The sequence below is a fragment of the Zea mays genome, chromosome 2, assembly GCF_902167145.1.
Source record: "Zea mays cultivar B73 chromosome 2, Zm-B73-REFERENCE-NAM-5.0, whole genome shotgun sequence".
NCBI classification, from domain to species: domain Eukaryota; kingdom Viridiplantae; phylum Streptophyta; class Magnoliopsida; order Poales; family Poaceae; genus Zea; species Zea mays.
In genome coordinates, this window is record NC_050097.1 from 156,161,579 (window position 1) to 156,179,822 (window position 18,244).

The 18,244-nt window shown below is 42.9% G+C and overlaps 2 protein-coding genes across 5 annotated transcripts; both read left to right on the forward strand.

Annotated features, from left to right (window-relative positions):
• Positions 1 to 7,758: 7,758 nt before the first annotated feature.
• Positions 7,759 to 9,276, forward strand: LOC103647154 (probable WRKY transcription factor 70). The gene is made up of 2 exons (XM_008671717.2): positions 7,759 to 8,194; positions 8,337 to 9,276. Exons 1-2 carry the CDS (start codon positions 7,875 to 7,877, stop codon positions 9,067 to 9,069), a joined length of 1,053 nt encoding a protein of 350 aa, XP_008669939.1. The 5' UTR covers positions 7,759 to 7,874; the 3' UTR covers positions 9,070 to 9,276.
• Positions 9,277 to 14,906: 5,630 nt separating this feature from the next.
• LOC103647155 (uncharacterized) lies at positions 14,907 to 16,589 on the forward strand. 4 transcript variants are annotated; one of them, XR_002267654.2, is made up of 3 exons: positions 14,907 to 15,887; positions 15,963 to 16,157; positions 16,346 to 16,564. XR_002267654.2 is itself a non-coding variant. In XM_020549339.1 (2 exons), the coding sequence occupies exons 1-2, from the start codon at positions 16,019 to 16,021 to the stop codon at positions 16,572 to 16,574; spliced, it is 345 nt and encodes a 114-aa protein (XP_020404928.1). In that variant the 5' UTR covers positions 15,921 to 16,018; the 3' UTR covers positions 16,575 to 16,589. The 4 variants fall into 4 exon arrangements, 1 of the variants encoding a protein (XP_020404928.1); XM_020549339.1 differs by lacking the exon at positions 14,907 to 15,887 and having other exon boundaries at positions 15,921 to 16,134; positions 16,346 to 16,589; XR_002267653.1 differs by lacking the exon at positions 14,907 to 15,887 and having other exon boundaries at positions 15,926 to 16,157.
• The last annotated feature ends 1,655 nt before the right edge of the window (positions 16,590 to 18,244 follow it).

Consider the following 18,244-nt stretch of genomic DNA (forward strand, 5'->3'; position numbering starts at 1 on the left):
TGAAGAATGCAAAGGAGATTTGGGACCTACTCAAGACCGCGCACGAGGGTGATGAACTCACCAAGATCACCAAGCGGGAAACGATCGAGGGGGAGCTCGGTCGCTTCCGTCTTCGCCAAGGGGAGGAGCCACAAGATATGTACAACCGGCTCAAAACCTTGGTAAACCAAGTGCGCAACCTCGGGAGCAAAAAGTGGGACGACCACGAGGTGGTTAAGGTTATTCTAAGAGCTCTCATTTTCCTTAACCCCACTCAAGTTCAATTAATTCGTGGTAATCCTAGATACCCACTAATGACCCCCGAGGAAGTTATCGGGAATTTTGTGAGCTTTGAATGTATGATTAAAGGATCAAAGAAGATCAACGAGCTTGACGAACCCTCCACGTCCGAGGCGCAACCGGTGGCCTTCAAGGCGACAGAGGAGAAGAAGGAGGAGTCTACATCGAGTAGACAACCAATTGACGCCTCCAAGCTCGACAATGAGGAGATGGCATTAATCATCAAAAGCTTTCGCCAAATCCTCAAGCAACGGAGGGGGAAGGACTACAAACCTCGCTCCAAGAAAGTGTGCTACAAATGTGGTAAGCCCGGTCATTTTATTGCAAAATGTCCTATGTCTAGTGACAGTGACAGGGGCGACGACAAGAAGGGAAAAAGGAGAGAAAAGAAGAAGTACTACAAGAAGAAGGGCGGCGATGCCCATGTTTGTCGGGAGTGGAACTCCGACGAGAGCTCCACCGACTCCTCCTCCGACGACGAGGACGCCGCCAACATCGCCGTCACCAAGGGACTCCTCTTCCCCAACGTCGGCCACAAGTGCCTCATGGCAAAGGACGGCAAAAGGAAGAAGGTTAAATCTAAATCCTCCACTAAATATGAATCCTCTAGTGATGATAATGCTAGTGATGAGGAAAATAATTTGCGTACCCTTTTTGCCGATCTTAACATGCAACAAAAGGAAAAATTAAATGAATTGATTAGTGCTATTCATGAGAAGGATGATCTCCTGGACTCTCAAGAGGACTTCCTTATTAAGGAAAACAAAAAGCATGTTAAGGTTAAAAATGCTTATGCTCTAGAGGTAGAAAAATGTGAAAAATTGTCTAGTGAGCTAAGCACTTGCCATGAGACCATTAACAACCTTAGAAATGAAAATGCTAGATTAATTGCTAAGGTTGATTCTCATGTTTGTATTAATTCAACTTCCAATCCTAGAAATGATAATGTTGAATTACTTGCTAGGATTGATGAATTGAATGATTCTCTTGCTAGCCTTAGAATAGAAAATGAAATTTTGATTGCTAAGGCTAAAGATTTTGATATTTGCAATACTACTATTTTCGACCTTAGAACTAAGAATGATATGTTGCATGCTAAGGTTGTAGAACTAAAATCTTGCAAACCCTCTACATCTAATGTTGAGCATGTTTCTATTTGTACTAGATGTAGAGATGTTGATATCAATGCTATTCATGATCACATGACTTTAATTAAACAACAAAATGATCATATAGCATTATTAGATGCCAAAATTGCCGAGCATAACTTAGAAAATGAAAAGTTTAAATTTGCTAGAAGTATGCTCTATAATGGGAGACGCCCTGGCATCAAGGATGGCATTGGCTTCCAAAGGGGAGACAATGTCAAACTTAATGCCCCTCCTAAAAACTTGTCTAACTTTGTTAAGGGCAAGGCTCCCATGCCTCAGGATAACGAGGGTTACATTTTGTACCCTGCCGGTTATCCCGAGAGCAAAATTAGGAGAACTCATTCTAGGAAGTCTCACTTTGGCCCTAACCATGCTTTTATGTATAAGGGTGAGACATCTAGGTCTAGGCAACCAACCCGTGCCAAGTTGCCTAGAAAGAAACTCCAAATGCATCAAATGATCATGTTATTTCATTCAAAACTTTTGATGCATCATATGTGCTTACTAACAAATCCGGCAAGGTAGTTGCCAAGTTTGTTGGGGGCAAACACAAGGGCTCCAAGACTTGTGTTTGGGTACCCAAAGTTCTTGTATCTAATGCCAAAGGACCCAAAACCGTTTGGGTACCTAAAATCAAGAACTAAACTTGTTTTGTAGGTTTATGCATCCGGGGGCTCAAGTTGGATACTCGACAGCGGGTGCACAAACCACATGACAGGGGAGAAGAAGATGTTCTCCTCATATGAGAAAAACCAAGATCCCCAACGAGCTATCACATTCGGGGATGGAAATCAAGGTTTGGTCAAAGGACTGGGTAAAATTGCTATATCACCTGACCATACTATTTCCAATGTTTTCCTTGTAGATTCTTTAGATTACAATTTGCTTTCCGTATCTCAATTATGTCAAATGGGCTACAACTGTCTCTTTACTGATGTAGGTGTCACTGTCTTTAGAAGAAGTGATGATTCAATAGCATTTAAGGGAGTGTTAGAGGGTCAGCTATACTTGGTAGATTTTGATAGAGCTGAACTCGACACTTGCTTGGTTGCTAAGACTAACTTGGGTTGGCTCTGGCACCGCCGACTAGCCCATGTTGGAATGAAGAATCTTCATAAGCTTCTAAAGGGGGAACACATTTTAGGTCTAACCAATGTTCATTTTGAGAAAGACAGGATTTGTAGCGCATGCCAAGCCGGGAAGCAAGTTGGCACTCATCATCCACATAAGAACATCATGACAAGTGACAGGCCACTGGAGCTCCTACACATGGATTTATTCGGCCCGATCGCTTACATAAGCATCGGCGGGAGTAAGTACTGTCTAGTTATTGTGGATGATTATTCTCGCTTCACTTGGGTGTTCTTTTTGCAGGAAAAATCTCATACCCAAGAGACCTTAAAGGGATTCTTGAGACGAGCTCAAAATGAGTTCGGCTTAAGGATCAAGAAAATTAGAAGCGATAATGGGACGGAGTTCAAGAACTCTCAAATTGAAGGCTTCCTTGAGGAGGAGGGCATCAAGCATGAGTTCTCTTCTCCCTACACCCCACAACAAAATGGTGTAGTGGAGAGGAAGAATCGAACTCTATTGGACATGGCAAGAACCATGCTTGATGAGTACAAGACACCAGATCGGTTTTGGGCCGAGGCGGTCAACACCGCCTGCTACGCCATCAACCGGTTATATCTACACCGAATCCTCAAGAAGACATCTTATGAACTCCTAACTGGTAAAAAGCCCAATATTTCATATTTTAGAGTTTTTGGTAGCAAATGCTTTATTCTTGTTAAAAGAGGTAGAAAATCTAAATTTGCTCCTAAAACTGTAGAAGGCTTTTTACTAGGATATGACTCAAACACAAGGGCATATAGAGTCTTTAACAAGTCCTCAGGACTTGTTGAAGTTTCTTGTGACGTTGTGTTTGATGAGACTAACGGCTCTCAAGTAGAGCAAGTTGATCTTGATGAGATAGGTGAAGAACAGGCTCCGTGCATCACGCTAAGGAACATGTCCATTGGGGATGTGTGTCCCAAGGAATCCGAAGAGCCTCCACATGCACAAGATCAACCATCCTCCTCCACGCAAGCATCTCCGCCAACTCAAAATGAGGACGAGGCTCAAGTTGATGAAGGAGAAGATCAAAGAAATGAGCCTCCTCAAGATGACGGCAACGATCAAGGGGGAGATGCAAATGATCAAGACAAGGAGGATGAACAACCAAGGCCGCCACACCCAAGAGTCCACCAAGCAATCCAACGAGATCACCCCGTCGACACCATCCTTGGCGACATTCATAAGGGGGTAACCACTCGATCTCGGGTTGCACATTTTTGTGAGCATTACTCTTTTGTTTCCTCTATTGAGCCACACAGGGTAGAGGAAGCACTCCAAGATTCGGATTGGGTGATGGCGATGCAAGAGGAGCTCAACAACTTCACGAGAAACGAGGTATGGCATTTAGTTCCACGTCCTAATCAAAATGTTGTAGGAACCAAGTGGGTCTTCCGCAACAAGCAAGACGAGCATGGTGTGGTGACAAGGAACAAAGCTCGACTCGTGGCCAAGGGGTATTCACAAGTCGAAGGTTTGGATTTTGGTGAAACCTATGCACCCGTAGCTAGGCTTGAGTCAATTCGTATATTATTGGCCTATGCTACTTACCATGGCTTCAAGCTCTACCAAATGGACGTGAAGAGTGCCTTCCTCAATGGACCAATCAAGGAGGAGGTCTATGTTGAGCAACCTCCCGGCTTTGAAGATAGTGAGTACCCTAACCATGTTTATAGGCTCTCTAAGGCGCTTTATGGGCTCAAGCAAGCCCCAAGAGCGTGGTATGAATGCCTTAGAGATTTCCTTATTGCTAATGGCTTCAAAGTCGGCAAGGCCGATCCTACTTTATTCACTAAAACTCTTGACAATGATTTGTTTGTATGCCAAATTTATGTTGATGATATCATATTTGGGTCTACTAACGAATCTACATGTGAAGAATTTAGTAGGATCATGACACAAAAATTCGAGATGTCGATGATGGGGGAGTTGAAGTATTTTCTAGGATTTCAAGTCAAGCAACTCCAAGAGGGCACCTTCATTTGTCAAACGAAGTACACTCAAAACATTCTAACCAAGTTTGGAATGAAGGATGCCAAGCCCATCAAGACACCCATGGGAACCAATGGGCATCTCGACCTCGACACGGGAGGTAAATCCGTCAATCAAAAGGTATACCGGTCGATGATTGGTTCATTGCTTTATTTATGTGCATCTCGACCGGACATTATGCTTTCCGTATGCATGTGTGCAAGATTCCAAGCCGACCCTAAGGAATCACACCTTACGGCCGTAAAACGAATCTTGAGATATTTGGCTTATACACCTAAGTTTGGGCTTTGGTACCCTCGGGGATCCACATTTGATTTGATTGGTTATTCGGATGCCGATTGGGCGGGGTGTAAGATTAATAGGAAGAGCACATCGGGGACTTGCCAGTTCTTGGGAAGATCCTTGGTGTCTTGGGCTTCAAAGAAGCAAAATTCGGTCGCTCTTTCTACCGCCGAAGCCGAGTATATTGCCGTAGGCCATTGTTGCGTGCAACTGCTTTGGATGAGGCAAACCCTGCGGGACTATGGTTACAAACTAACCAAAGTTCCTCTTCTATGTGATAATGAGAGTGCAATCCGCATGGCGGATAATCCCGTTGAGCATAGCCGCACTAAACACATAGCCATTCGGTATCATTTTCTTAGGGATCACCAACAAAAGGGGGATATCAAGATTTCATACATTAACACTAAAGATCAATTAGCCGATATCTTTACCAAGCCACTTGATGAACAATCTTTTACCAGACTTAGGCATGAGCTCAATATTCTTGATTCTAGGAATTTCTTTTGCTAACTTGCACACATAGCTCATAAGTATAACTTTGATCATGTCTCTTTTATATATGCTATGACTAATGTGTTTTCAAGTGTATTTCAAACCAAGTCATAGGTATATTGAAAGGGAATTGGAGTCTTCGGCGAAGACAAAAGCTTCCACTCCACTCTGCTACTCATCCTTCGCCGTCACTCCGAGCATCTCTCCAACATTGGTATAATCTTCACTCGTTTATTTTATGACCAAAGGAGGAGAAAGTACTTCGTTGGGCTCTAATGATTCCGTTTTTGGCGATTCATGCCAAAGGGGGAGAAAATATGAGCCCAAAGCAAAAGGACCGAGCAAAAGGACCGCACCACCACCTAATTTTTAAAAATTTGGAGATTTTCAATTGGTCAATTTCAAATTGGTATCTCTTTATGTTCTAAAGGGGGAGGAAGTAGTATTTCAAAAATGATAAATCAAAACCCTCTTGAACACTAAGAGGAGGATCTCATTTAGGGGAAGTTTTGTTTAGTCAAAGGAAAAGCATTTGAAACAAGGGGAGGAAAATTTTAAACTTGAAAATGCTTCTCAAAATTCTTATTCATTTACCTTTGACTATCTTGCAAAAGGACTTTGAAAAGAATTTACAAAAGGATTTTCAAAAACAAAACATGTGGTGCAAATGTGGTCCAATATGTTAAAAATAAAGAAACAATCCATGCACATCATGTAAGTATTTATATTGGCTCAATTCCAAGCAACCTTTGCACTTACATTATGCAAACTAGTTCAAATTATGCACTTTTACATTTGCTTTGGTTGTGTTGGCATCAATCACCAAAAAGGGGGAGATTGAAAGGGAATTAGGCTTACACCTAGTTCCTAAATAATTTTGGTGGTTGAATTGCCCAACACAAATATTGGACTAACTAGTTTGCTCTAGTGTGTAAGTTATACAGGTGCAAAAGGTTCACACTTAGCCAATGAAAAGACCAAGTATTGGGTTCAAATAAAGGAGCAAAGGTCAACCGAAAGCACCTCTGGTCTGGCGCACCGGACTGTCCGGTGTGCCACCGGACATGTCCGGTGCACCAGGGGACTCCGACTTCAAACTCTTCACTCTCGGGAATTTCCAAAGGCCACTCCGCTATAATTCACCGGACTGTCCGGTGTACACCGGACATGTCCGGTGCTCCAAGGAAGAGCGGCCTCAGGAACTCGCCAGCCTCGGGTTTTCACTTCGGCTGCTCCGCTAAAATTCACCGGACTGTCCGGTGTAACAGCGGGGCAACGGCTATTTCGGCGCCAACGGCTTCCTGCGACGCATTAAATGCGCGCGCAGTGGTCAGACACGCCCATGCTGGCGCACCGGACAATCTACAGTGCATGTCCGGTGCGCCACCGGACATCCAGGCGGGCCCAGAAGACAGTGCTCCAACGGTCGACCCAACGGCTCTTTGGTGACGTGGCTGTCGCACCGGACATGTCCGGTGTGCACCGGACTGTCCGGTGCGCCATCGAACAGACAGCCTCACCAAACGGCTAGTTTGGTGGTTGGGGCTATAAATACCCCCAACCACCCACCATTCATGGCATCCAAGTTTTACACTTCCCAACTACTTACAAGAGCTCTAGCATTCAATTCTAGACACACCAAAGAGATCAAATCCTCTCCAAATTCCACACAACACCCTAGTGATTAGAGAGAGTGATTTGCTTGTGTTCTTTCGAGCTCTTGCGCTTGGATTGCTTTCTTCTTTCTTGATTCTTTCTTGTGATCAAACACTCACTTGTAATTGACGCAAGAGACACCAATCGTGTGGTGGTCCTTGTGGAAACTTTGTGTTCCAAGTGATTAGAAGAGAAAGCTCACTCGGTCCGTGGGACCGTTTGAGAGAGGGTAATGGTTGAAAGAGACCCGGCCTTTGTGGCCTCCTCAATGGGGAGTAGGTTTGAGAGAACCGAACCTCGGTAAAACAAATCCGCGTGTCTCACTTCATTATTCGCTTGCGATTTGTTTTGCGCCCTCTCTCGCGGACTCGATTATATTTCTAAAGCTAACCCGGCTTGTAGTTGTGATTATTTTTGAGAATTTCAGTTTCGCCCTATTCACCCCCCTCTAGGCGACTTTCACTTAGTTCATGCTACAGCTGCTGCTGATGGAAGGGAAGGAGTGCTCGATCGTTAGAAAGGTTTGTTTAGCTAGTTCCGGCCTTCCGGGCATCTTCTAATTAGTGCCTGCTGTGATGCTGAATACTATATGTGTAACCATAGCTTAACCTTAGTGGTGGGCTCATCTGCTACCAGCTCAACGACCATCCATGGAGTTGCCATCGAAATTCCACGCGCTCTGGTAGTAGTCTGGTCTGGTCTGGTCCACCATAACCTACACCCACACGGCCACACAAGGATCGGAGGCTGGACTGGACGGACTCCGCTGCATACATATAAGCTCGTTGAGAGCCGCCATGGACGAGTGACCAAACGATAATTCACTCTCGCACTAGTCCCAACTCCCATCCATATCCCATCATCCAGCATCCAAGCAGGACGAGAAGAGGCCCGGTCGAATCGAAGATGGCTTGCGTGGCGGACCGTCAGGCCGCGGTGAGGGAGGTGGCGCAGGTGTACGAGCTCATCAAGCTCCAGCAGCCCCTCCTCCTCCTCCATTCCTCCTCGTCGCATCTGGCGCAGAGCCTCCTCGGCAAGGCGCTGCGAGCCCTCAACGTCGCCCTCTCCGTCATGAACCAGCAGCAGCCTCCCCCTCCTCCTCCTGCAGTGGCACCAGTGACCGTTGTCGTCGTCAAAGCTGAGCCTCACCTGTCGCCGCCCAGCCCGGCGTCTGCCGATTCCGAAGCCACGGCACCGCCGGCCAGAAGAGGCGCCAAAAGAACAAGGTGCGCGCATGCTCTACTGCTCGATCGTCGTTCATCGTTGGGCTTCAGTTCTAGACTAGATTTGTGCAGTAGTATTCGTTCAGCGTCTCCGTTCGTTGACTGTTACTTCCAATAACTGAATCTGCGTGCTGCATACATGCAGACGATCAGCGGCGCCAGTGGGAGGGAAGAAGAACTCGTCGTCATGGGCGACCTTAACCGCCGTGCCCTACGACGACGGCTACGAGTGGAGGAAATACGGCGAGAAGAAGATCAACGGGACGCTCTTCACCAGGAGTTACTTCAGGTGCACCTACAAGGACGACGCCGGCTGCCTCGCCACCAAGCACGTCCAGCAGATGGACAGCGACGACAACAGCAGCCCGCCCATGTTCCACGTCACTTACCACAACGACCACACCTGCAGCAGCGCCAAAGCTGCAGCCAAAGCCAACACAGGCAGCAGCAGCAACAACAACAGCCACCTCGCTGCATTGCTGGCAGACTGCTGCGACGGCAGCGGCTGCAACAAGGGACTGACGACCACCACCATCAATGGGCATGCTGCTGCTGCTGCCGCCGCCATGAACATGAACATGAAGCAAGAACCGTCGCTGCTGCCGCCGCCGCCTCCTCTGGCCGAACCTCCTTCCGCCTGCTTTCCTTATGACCAAATGCCACAGCAGTGCCATCAGCTGCTATTTCCTGTAAGCATGGAGCAGCAGTTCCCCGGCAATGGCGAAGAAATCCCGTCGGCTGCTGGTTCGTGCATCTCCGGCGAGACCAGCTGGGATGGGTATTATTATTCTGGGGACATGGCGGCAGCTGAAGACGACCGTTTCCACGATCTCGAGCGTTTCCTCCTGGGCGATAGCTTCATGGACTACCAGTACTAGCTAGCTCGATCGATCTGAAACAGAATTGTTAACAGGGGGTTTATGAAAGTAGAAGAATGGTTTTGGTCTTCTTTTTTTTTTTTTTTGGATTCTTAGGGCAGCAGTGCCAATAATAAAGTGTTCTGTAGGGGAAAAAAATAGGCGTGCATGAGATGTAAAAACAAACGATCGTTTTATTGTTATATAAAAATGTCCGGCACTTTACTATGGTCCTTAATGATGCCTAAGGTTTCAAGTGGGATAACAAAATTTCAAGTAATTAAGTTTCCTGTGCAATCGTCGTATCAATTTTCAAGTTCCAAATCATTTTATGTTCAGAGATATAAAAAAAGAAAAAAGTTATATCTAATATATATGAAGGATTTAAAAATGATAGAATTTTCTCATTTCCATATCTTCTATGAACTGCGATAATCGGACTGTGATAATCAAGATAATCAGTTCTAAGGATAATATAAAGTCGACAAGGCACATAAAGATGCGTTTAAAATCTATCAAGAAATTGAGAAACTCCGGAGTAATAGCGTTGGACTATGTCCATATGTCTAAAAGTCTGACAGATGAATTTACTAAGGGGCTATCACGTAGTGTGATAGACAGTGCATCGAGTGAGATGTGACTGACTCACCTAAAGTTTATCTTAGTGGTAACATGTTCTATGTGATCGGAGATCCCGTGAATTAGAATGGTGAAACAAGCTAGTAGTAGACTGAGAGGAAAGACCCTTAATAAGGTTCGTTTCAGATGCACCTCTTTCCTTACTGTAAGGTAGGTTGGTGTTTACACCTTAATATGTTTCAAGTGGCTTTGTGAAGCAAAGATATTGTCCTACAGAACATCTTTAGATGAACATACCTAATTGGGTTAACTGCTAGTCACAGTTTATGAGATCTGGATGGTCTCTAGATACCCATGAAAGGCTATGGAGTTTGACTTATATGCTCCAACCAGAGGGGATGCGCTCCGCAATCTAGTACTGGTAAAAAGTTTAGATGAAACTTATTCCACGCAAAACTGTCAATTCATGGCCTAGTCTGTTGTACATTTGTGGTCAAGTATAGTCTAGATTCTAGGTGGATGTTCAACTTAACGGTCTCCATCGAAACACCAGTATATCGAACGTTTGAGATGATGAGAGCATTTTAGTGTGACTTAGCATTTGGTGGGGATTGTTGAATTAATGTGGGTCCAATCAAAATTAATATTCGATAATAGTCAATGCTAAAGCCCCACTTTAATGCTACTGTGTACTAGTACTTTTAGTACCATACCGAAAGTTCAAGGGACAATTCAATCAACTTAAATAGGTGGACCATTGATGCATCTAGTGAGAAGCTGAGAAAAGGATGAAGGACTGCCACACGCGCGTGCGCCGCCGGCCGGGCCGGGCCGTGGCCGTGGTAGATCAGACCTTGGTCCGAATATACCTTCCTAATGTTGTGCATTTTGGCTGGAGTGATGACCATCCATTACTATCGTTCGTTACTGTCGTTTCCTATGTTGGTACAGTCATTCTGATGTTTATTTCGGGAAAGACGGTGCTATTGAAGAACATGCAGCATAAACTTGTGTTCGAGTCCAATAAATATATATTGTCAAAGTATGAGACATTTGTTGGAAAATGCTATGACAGTGGAGGCTTGTTCTGCTTATCTTTGCATGATGTGTGTAATAAGTCTGTGAACAATGTGATTTTGAATGAGTCGTATATTTGGCATTCATGACTTTGACACATCAATTTTGGTTGTCTCGCGGTTAGCAAATTTAAATTTAATACCGAAATTTGATTTAGTCAAAGGTTCTAAGTGCCAGATGTGCGTGCAATCTAAGCAACCTCGCAAGCCTCATAAGACTGCGGAGGCGAGGAACTTGGCAACAATAGACTTAATACATTCCGATTTATGTGAGATGAATGAAATATTGGCTAAAGGAGGCAAACAATATTTTATTACTTTTATTGATGATTCTACTAGATTTTGTTATGTGTATCTCTTAAAATCAAAAGATAAAGCTTTGCATTATTTTAAGACCTACAAAGCTGAAGTTGAAAATCAACTCGAGAGGAAAATTAAACGGTTAAGGTCTGATCGTGGTGGAGAATATTTTTTGGGTGATTTTTCTGATTTTTGTGTGGAACATGTTATTATTCATGAGAGGACACCGACATACTCACCACAATTCAATGGGGTTGCTGAGAGAAAGAACCGTACTCTAACTGATTTGGTTAACGCCATGTTAAAGACTTCGGGACTGTCTAAGGAATGGTGGGTTGAGGCGACGTGTCTTGTCCTAAATAAAGTTCCCACAAAGAATAAAGAAATCGCACCATTCAAGGAATGGGAAAAGAGGAATTTAAATATCTCCTATCTGCGCACCTGGGGTTGTTTGATTAAAGTGAACGTGCCAATTAACAAGAAGCACAAATTAGGACCGAAAACTATTGATTGTGTTTTCCTTGGGTATGCTTTCCATAACATTGGATATAGGTTCTTAATTCTAAACTCTGGAGTATCGGACATGTTGGTTGGTACTATTATGGAGTCCAGAGATGCTACTTTTTTTGAGGATGAATTTCCCATGAAAGCTACACATGATATGTCTAGTGATGAACCAATGATACCCCATGAGCATTTGATTCTGGTAGAACACACTGAGGAATCCCATATACATAATCCTGTGGAAGATGACAATGTATCAACTCGAAAGAGTAAGAGACCAACGATTGCAAAGTCCTTTGGTGATGACTACATTGTATATCTTGTGGATGACACCCCAAGTACCATTGAAGAGGCATATTCCTCTCCTGATGCTGACTTTTGGAAGGAAGCAATAAGGAGTGAGATGGATTCTATTATGTCTAATGCAACTTGGGAGGTCGTTGAGCGTCCTTATGGGTGTAAGCCCATTGGGAGTAAATGGTGTTTAAGAAAAAGCTTAGGCCTAATGGTACTATTGAAAGGTACAAGGCGAGGCTTGTAATTAAAGGCGGCTATTCACAGAAGGAATGTGAGCATTTCTTTGATACTTATTCACCTGTGGCTCGATTGACCACAATTCGTGTGCTACTTTCTCTAGCTGTCTCTCATGGTCTTCTCGTCCATCAAATGGATGTTAAGACAACATTCCTAAATGGAGAGCTAGATGAGGAAATCTATATGGAGCATCCAGCTGGGTTTGTAGCAAATGGTCAAGAAGGCATGGTGTGTAAGTTATTGAAATTTTTATATGGCCTAAAACAAGAACCTAAGCAATGGCATGAAAAGTTTGATAGAACTTTGACATCTATCGGCTTTGTTGTGAACGAAGCAGACAAATGTGTATACTATTGGTATGGTGGGGTGAGGGAGTAATTTTACGCCTATATGTTGATGACATTCTAATCTTGGGGATGAGTCTTGATGTGATTAAAGAGTCAAAAGACTTTCTGTCCAATAATTTTGAAATGAAAGATTTGGGAGAAGCTAATGTTATTCTTAACATTAAACTAATGAGAGAAGGCGATGGTGGGATCACACTGGTGCAATCTCATTATGTGGAAAAGGTTTTGAGTCACTTTGGTTATAGCTAATGTGAACCTACTCCAACACCTTATGATCCTAGTAAGTTATTGAAGAAAAATCGAAGGATAGCTAGGAATCAATTGAGATATTCTCAAATAATTGGTTCACTCATGTACTTAGCTAGCACTACGAAGCCTAACATCTCGTTTGCTGTGAGCAAACTTAGCTAGTTTGTTTCAAATCCGGGAGATGATCACTGGCATGCTCTTGAGAGAGTTCTCACTACTAAAAATATGCTTATTTAAGACGCACATTTTAAGACAGATATTAGTGCATTTTATATAAGCGTCTTTTATTATATGGCGAGGAGTAAGCTAAGACGGTTTGTTGGAGATCCGTCTTTAATAAAGAAGTGTTTTGAGACAGTTACATCATAAGAAATGTCTTATATTGATTTAAGACAGATTGTTATTGAAAATTGTCTTAAATAAATATACCTTTTGAGTCATTAACATTGCAAGAATTGTCTTAGATTTTGGTTACTATATTAGACACTTCTGTATATGAAATCATCTCAAATAAAGATATTATTAGAGTCGTCTAGACTATAAGGACTGTCTTAGATGTTAGTGAGTATACTAGACACTTCTAAATATAAAACCGTCTTCGTAGGATTTTTCTGGTAAGAAGTATTGTGAAAAAAATATAGTAAATAATGAATTTAGCTTAGTTTGATGATATATATATATATAATCTAAAACTTATCTCTACAGCGTGACATAGATGGTAGAATAGATCCACATGTGACCCAATCATTAATGTGTCACACAACAGATCTAAATCGTCATTTTGCTTTAATTTCTATCATTTATGTACATAGAGATTTAGAAAGATATACCCATTCTGTACTGAATATATCAGTACTTTACATTTACATTGTCAAACTTAAAAACTCGACCACTTCTCTTAACTCTAGATCTCACTACTCCATCGTGGCCAGTGCCGCCGCTCGCTCGCCCTCATCCCCCAGGCCTCCACTTCTCCGATTGGGGCGATTTCATGGCAAGCGGGCACAGATCCGACATGGGCGCCTCCGCTCCGACGGCCGCTCTGCCCTCTACGCCTCCACTACCCCTCTCCTTGTTAGGCGCCAACAGCCAGGAGGAGGACCTCCACCAACCTCCAGTGGCTCCCATCTCTCCTCTAGTCCGTACCATCGGTGAAGGCAGGGCAGGGCGAGGCGGGGGCCGCCTCCGCATCGCCGCCTGGCTGGGTCGGTTTCCCCGTGATATCAAGCTGGCTACCCCATGCTCCTCCCACCACCTCTCCGCTGCCGCGGCAGCGGGGTCTCGTACCCCCCGCCGCTGCCCCCCACGCCGCCCAGCGCCGCGGCCTCGACGTCCGACATGGGCGCTGGCGCCGCCGCCAAGCAGATCGTCGATTCCCTCCTCGCCCGCTTCCTCCCGCTCGCCCGTAGCCGCATCGAGACCGCCTAGGCACAGGTCAGCTTCTCTCCCCTTTTCGATTCGATTCTGGATGATTCCGCGATTGCATTTCCTACCCCATGCGTTTTCCCCTGGGCGTTGCCACCTTGCTGTCCCGAATAGGCTCACCTGACAATTACGTGACATTACATCACGGCCATCGGTTGGGTTCGATATCGCGGCGCTACCATTACCATTACCGACTTCTGTGGTAGGGCTTCCCACTATTCAGGGATTTCTGGCCAACTTCTTCCTTTTCCAGTCCTTTCCTCACATCAGAAGGCAATAGTTGCTCACAAGACGCACCTCTAGTTCACCTCTAACAGTCCCTCATCATCTGCACAAAACTTCTTACCAAAGATACCACACCGCGCTCAACCTTGCCACGAGCATATTGTAAATACTTTCTTCTTTATCTCTAGCTACTTTGCGCTGGTCCCCAACAACAATAATGGAAAACAACTTATTTGTAGCTTCCCTTGAAAGTTTCCCCAGAATGTGTTAAGTCTCTGTCTAATATTAGTATTCTTTTCAAACTGGTGTTTGATTAATGGTCTTAAAATTTTGTTTACATGCGCATATGTTTATTTGATCACAGCTTTAGTGTCTCATGTTGGTGTTTCATCTCTAACCTGCCTAGGACTAAAATGCTTTGCTGTTCGCCTGTTCTTTATAGTTTACAGGCTCAGTTATAACTTGGTGGTAGAAGACTCAAGTTGTTAAATTGTCCCTTATGCCGAGCTAGTTAGGACGTCCGCCAACGTCGCCAAAGACCCTGGTCGCCGATATGGAGATGCCATTGAGGAAGATGCGGCCCGCTCTCCCTGATGCCGAGGATCGGAAGCCTCTAATATATTGATTTGAATATGATGACCTCTATATTGTCAGTTTCTGAATTTTTGCAACACAGGTCATGCATTTTGCCTGTAGTCAAGGATGGTGAAGGTCCAATCATGTGCATATCATTGGTTTCCTCTTGTTATGATGAAGAGATCTGGATTCAATACTTGATTTTTCATTTGTTTTTAAATATTTGGTTTCCAATCATGTGCAGATCTGAATTTGGGCATTGGTTGCTTTGACTGTTTCTTGGAATGCAGATAAACTACGCCTATGCTCGTGACAATGAAACACTATTTGATATTATTAGTGTGAAGGTATGGAGCTTATCAGGATATCCAGGAAATTTTCTGCAATTTATGTATTTTGGTATCAATTATCAATCTGCCAATCAATCATTTTCTTTTGATTTCTTCGATAAACATTTATTGGCAAGACAGATGAACCTCTCAATTGACAAGCGATGTAGGATAAATAATTTGTCCACAAGCATGATTGCATTATCCCAGGTGCTTATGAAAGTTTTTACCTTTTCTTCAATATGAAGTCTGAATGTGTGGTGTGGCCTGTCTGATCTATCTAGCAGGTTTAGTGGTACTCGTATCAGCTAAACCTTAAACTTGTTTTCTTCTTAATGTAATATAATTATACATGGTTCTACTACTTGTTTGAAAAAAAACTTAAACTTATTTCTACATATGGAATCACTAAATGGTCGTGTTTTCTAATACCAATTGCAGATCCCTTCGTTTTGATAAGTAAACATGAGACCCCTTTTGCTAGGATGTTTGTATATCTTCTGTTTTAAACTATATTATGTAAACAGTGCAAGCGATGAGTGAAGGGTGACTAATAGGCTTCTTTAATCAGCACTGCAGTATCTTTTGTTGAATTAACCTATACTCACTTCATTTTATTTATATAATACAGTCCATTTAGCAAATTTTGTTTGATGTGTAGTGACACGACCTTGACAGTCAAGATGCTCTTTCAGGTTATTTTCTCCTGAAACCACTTCTTTTGCCATCTCCTAATGTTATGGTCCCAGTTACACCTCCATTCATTGCAGGAGATGGTCCCAGTTACCTTACATGGTTCTGTTGGACACAATGAAGCCATCCAGATATGCTATTAAAAATCCTGCTAGTCATTATGGCTTTAAACTGTACCATGTCTGTTCTATTTTCAGCTAGGCAGAGCATGTTCTATTTACAGCAGGCCAGCAGACACCAGGCAGTAAGGTGATGTATGAGTCAATTATCAGGTGACAAAATGGTTATGTTTAATCATGCATGTTATCTTCCTGGATCTCTATATTTCTTTGAGGCATTCAACTACTTGTAGTATCAGTGCATCACTGATATGTATATATGTTGATGTTCGTCATCCAAGATCAAATACATCCTGCTAGGTCATTACTTGCTAATGTGCATCTGATTTTGCTATTGCCAGGATGGAAATGTTTTTTGGCAGCTTTCTCAGTGAATCAGTATCACCGCAGAACCTTTTTGGACACCCAAATGTCGAGAGATGCCCATTCCTGAATCAGTATCACCGCATTGATGTCAGGACTGAACCTGCTCTACCGTTTAATCCATTGGCTGCTAGAGCAGCCACAATAAGTCTATCAGCATTTGGACCATTTGGTTTTGGCTTCTTCAATGGCAAGGGAAAAAGGTAGAACAATAAACCCAACAATCTAGATCAGTCCCACCAGAAGCCTATATTGCCTTGTACTTGGCCTTGAAAATAGTTATATTATATTTTACTTCAATTTATGTTTATCTTTTTTTATCTGTTTGGACAGATCTCTATTAAATGTCATGTGCTACAATCGTTAGGACTATTAATAGATGTTGCTCTGTCTATCTATCAGTCTCCTCGTCTATTATTATAGGCTATTCTAGTCAGTTTGATAAAGACTTTGTGACTTATAATGTTAGTATTTTCGACAGTTCTTTCGAAGAAGTGTCTTAAACAAAACCTAATGTAAGACGGTTTATTGTACAAAATGACGTAACAAATTCCTTGTTTAGACGGTTATAAATTAAAAAATGTCTTATTTAATACCTTTTAAGACGGTTTATAACCATCTTAAAAACGGAACATCTTTTGCGACTCCATCAAATTTGGACACATCATAAGCGTCTTAATAACTAAAAATTAACCGTCTCATATAACACGATTTGTAGTAGTGTCTGCGCTATCTAAAAGGTACTATGAGTTTAGGGATCCATTAAATCGGGTACCCAATAGTACTGGAGGGTTATTGTGATGCAAATTGGATATTTGATGCTAATGAGATATATGTCTGTTGGGGACTTGTTCTCAAATGCTAAGAGTCAAGAACAAGGCAACACGAAATATTAAATGTTAATGTCCTTCGTCCTTCGAAGCATTATTTCCCTTGGGATATAACAATCTTCGGACGAAGGTCGTGAAGGACGTGCCTTCATAATTACGGTTAAAAGATAATGAAAGATGAAAGATGATACATATAAAACACGAAAGATAAACATAAGTAAGCATATGATAACACATTTATATATTATCATTATACAAACTTGAATATTTAAATACGATATTTAATTACATTTATACCTTCGGCTTGATAGAAGGCAAAAATTCAAGTGCTGCGCGCGAGCGATTGCAAGATAGCGTGAACAGTACAGGGGTACTGTTCATCTATTTATAGGCACAGGGCGTAGCCTGTGTGAAATTACATTTATGCCCTTTACAATTGATTACAATCATGACACAAACTATCATGGGTTTATTGGTCATTTCATCTTTAAGTCGGTTCACTCCTACGTCTTGAGACAAGTCACTGTGCCGAAGCTTTATAGGCGATAGCTTCGGCCTTGCTTTGAGAGGATCTGTCGAAGGTATTTCTTTCTTCAGGATCTTCGGCTACGAAGCATACCCCCAATAATGTCACAAGTAGATATGTGCTTTTCACTTGGAGGTGGTGCTGTTTCATGGAAATCTTGCAAGCAGGCCATCTTAACGAGGTCGACTATGGAAGCAGAACTCACAACATTAGATACCGCTTCAGTTGAGGCTGAGTGGCTTCGTGAACTCCTTATGGATAATATGAAGTCGACAAGGCACATAAAGAGGCCTTTAAAATATGTCAAGCAATTGAGAAACTTTGGAGTAATAGCGTTGGACTATGTCCATACGTCTAAAGTTTATCATAGTGGTAACTTGTTCAATGTTATCGAAGATCCTGTGAATTAGAATGGTGAAACAAGCTAGTGGTAGACTAAGAGGAAAGACCCTTAATAAGGTTCATTTCAGATGTACATCTTTCCTTACTGTAAGGTAGGTTGGTGTTTACACCTTAATATG

Bases quoted from the DNA above. Each gene is read 5' to 3' on its own strand.
- LOC103647154 (XM_008671717.2), top strand. From the start codon at position 7,875: ATGGCTTGCGTGGCGGACCGTCAGGCCGCGGTGAGGGAGGTGGCGCAG. The intron at 8,195-8,336 runs GTGCGCGCATGC...GCATACATGCAG, and splicing joins AGAGGCGCCAAAAGAACAAG to ACGATCAGCGGCGCCAGTGG.
- LOC103647155 (XM_020549339.1), top strand. From the start codon at position 16,019: ATGCTATTAAAAATCCTGCTAGTCATTATGGCTTTAAACTGTACCATG. The intron at 16,135-16,345 runs GTGATGTATGAG...TGCTATTGCCAG, and splicing joins AGCAGACACCAGGCAGTAAG to GATGGAAATGTTTTTTGGCA.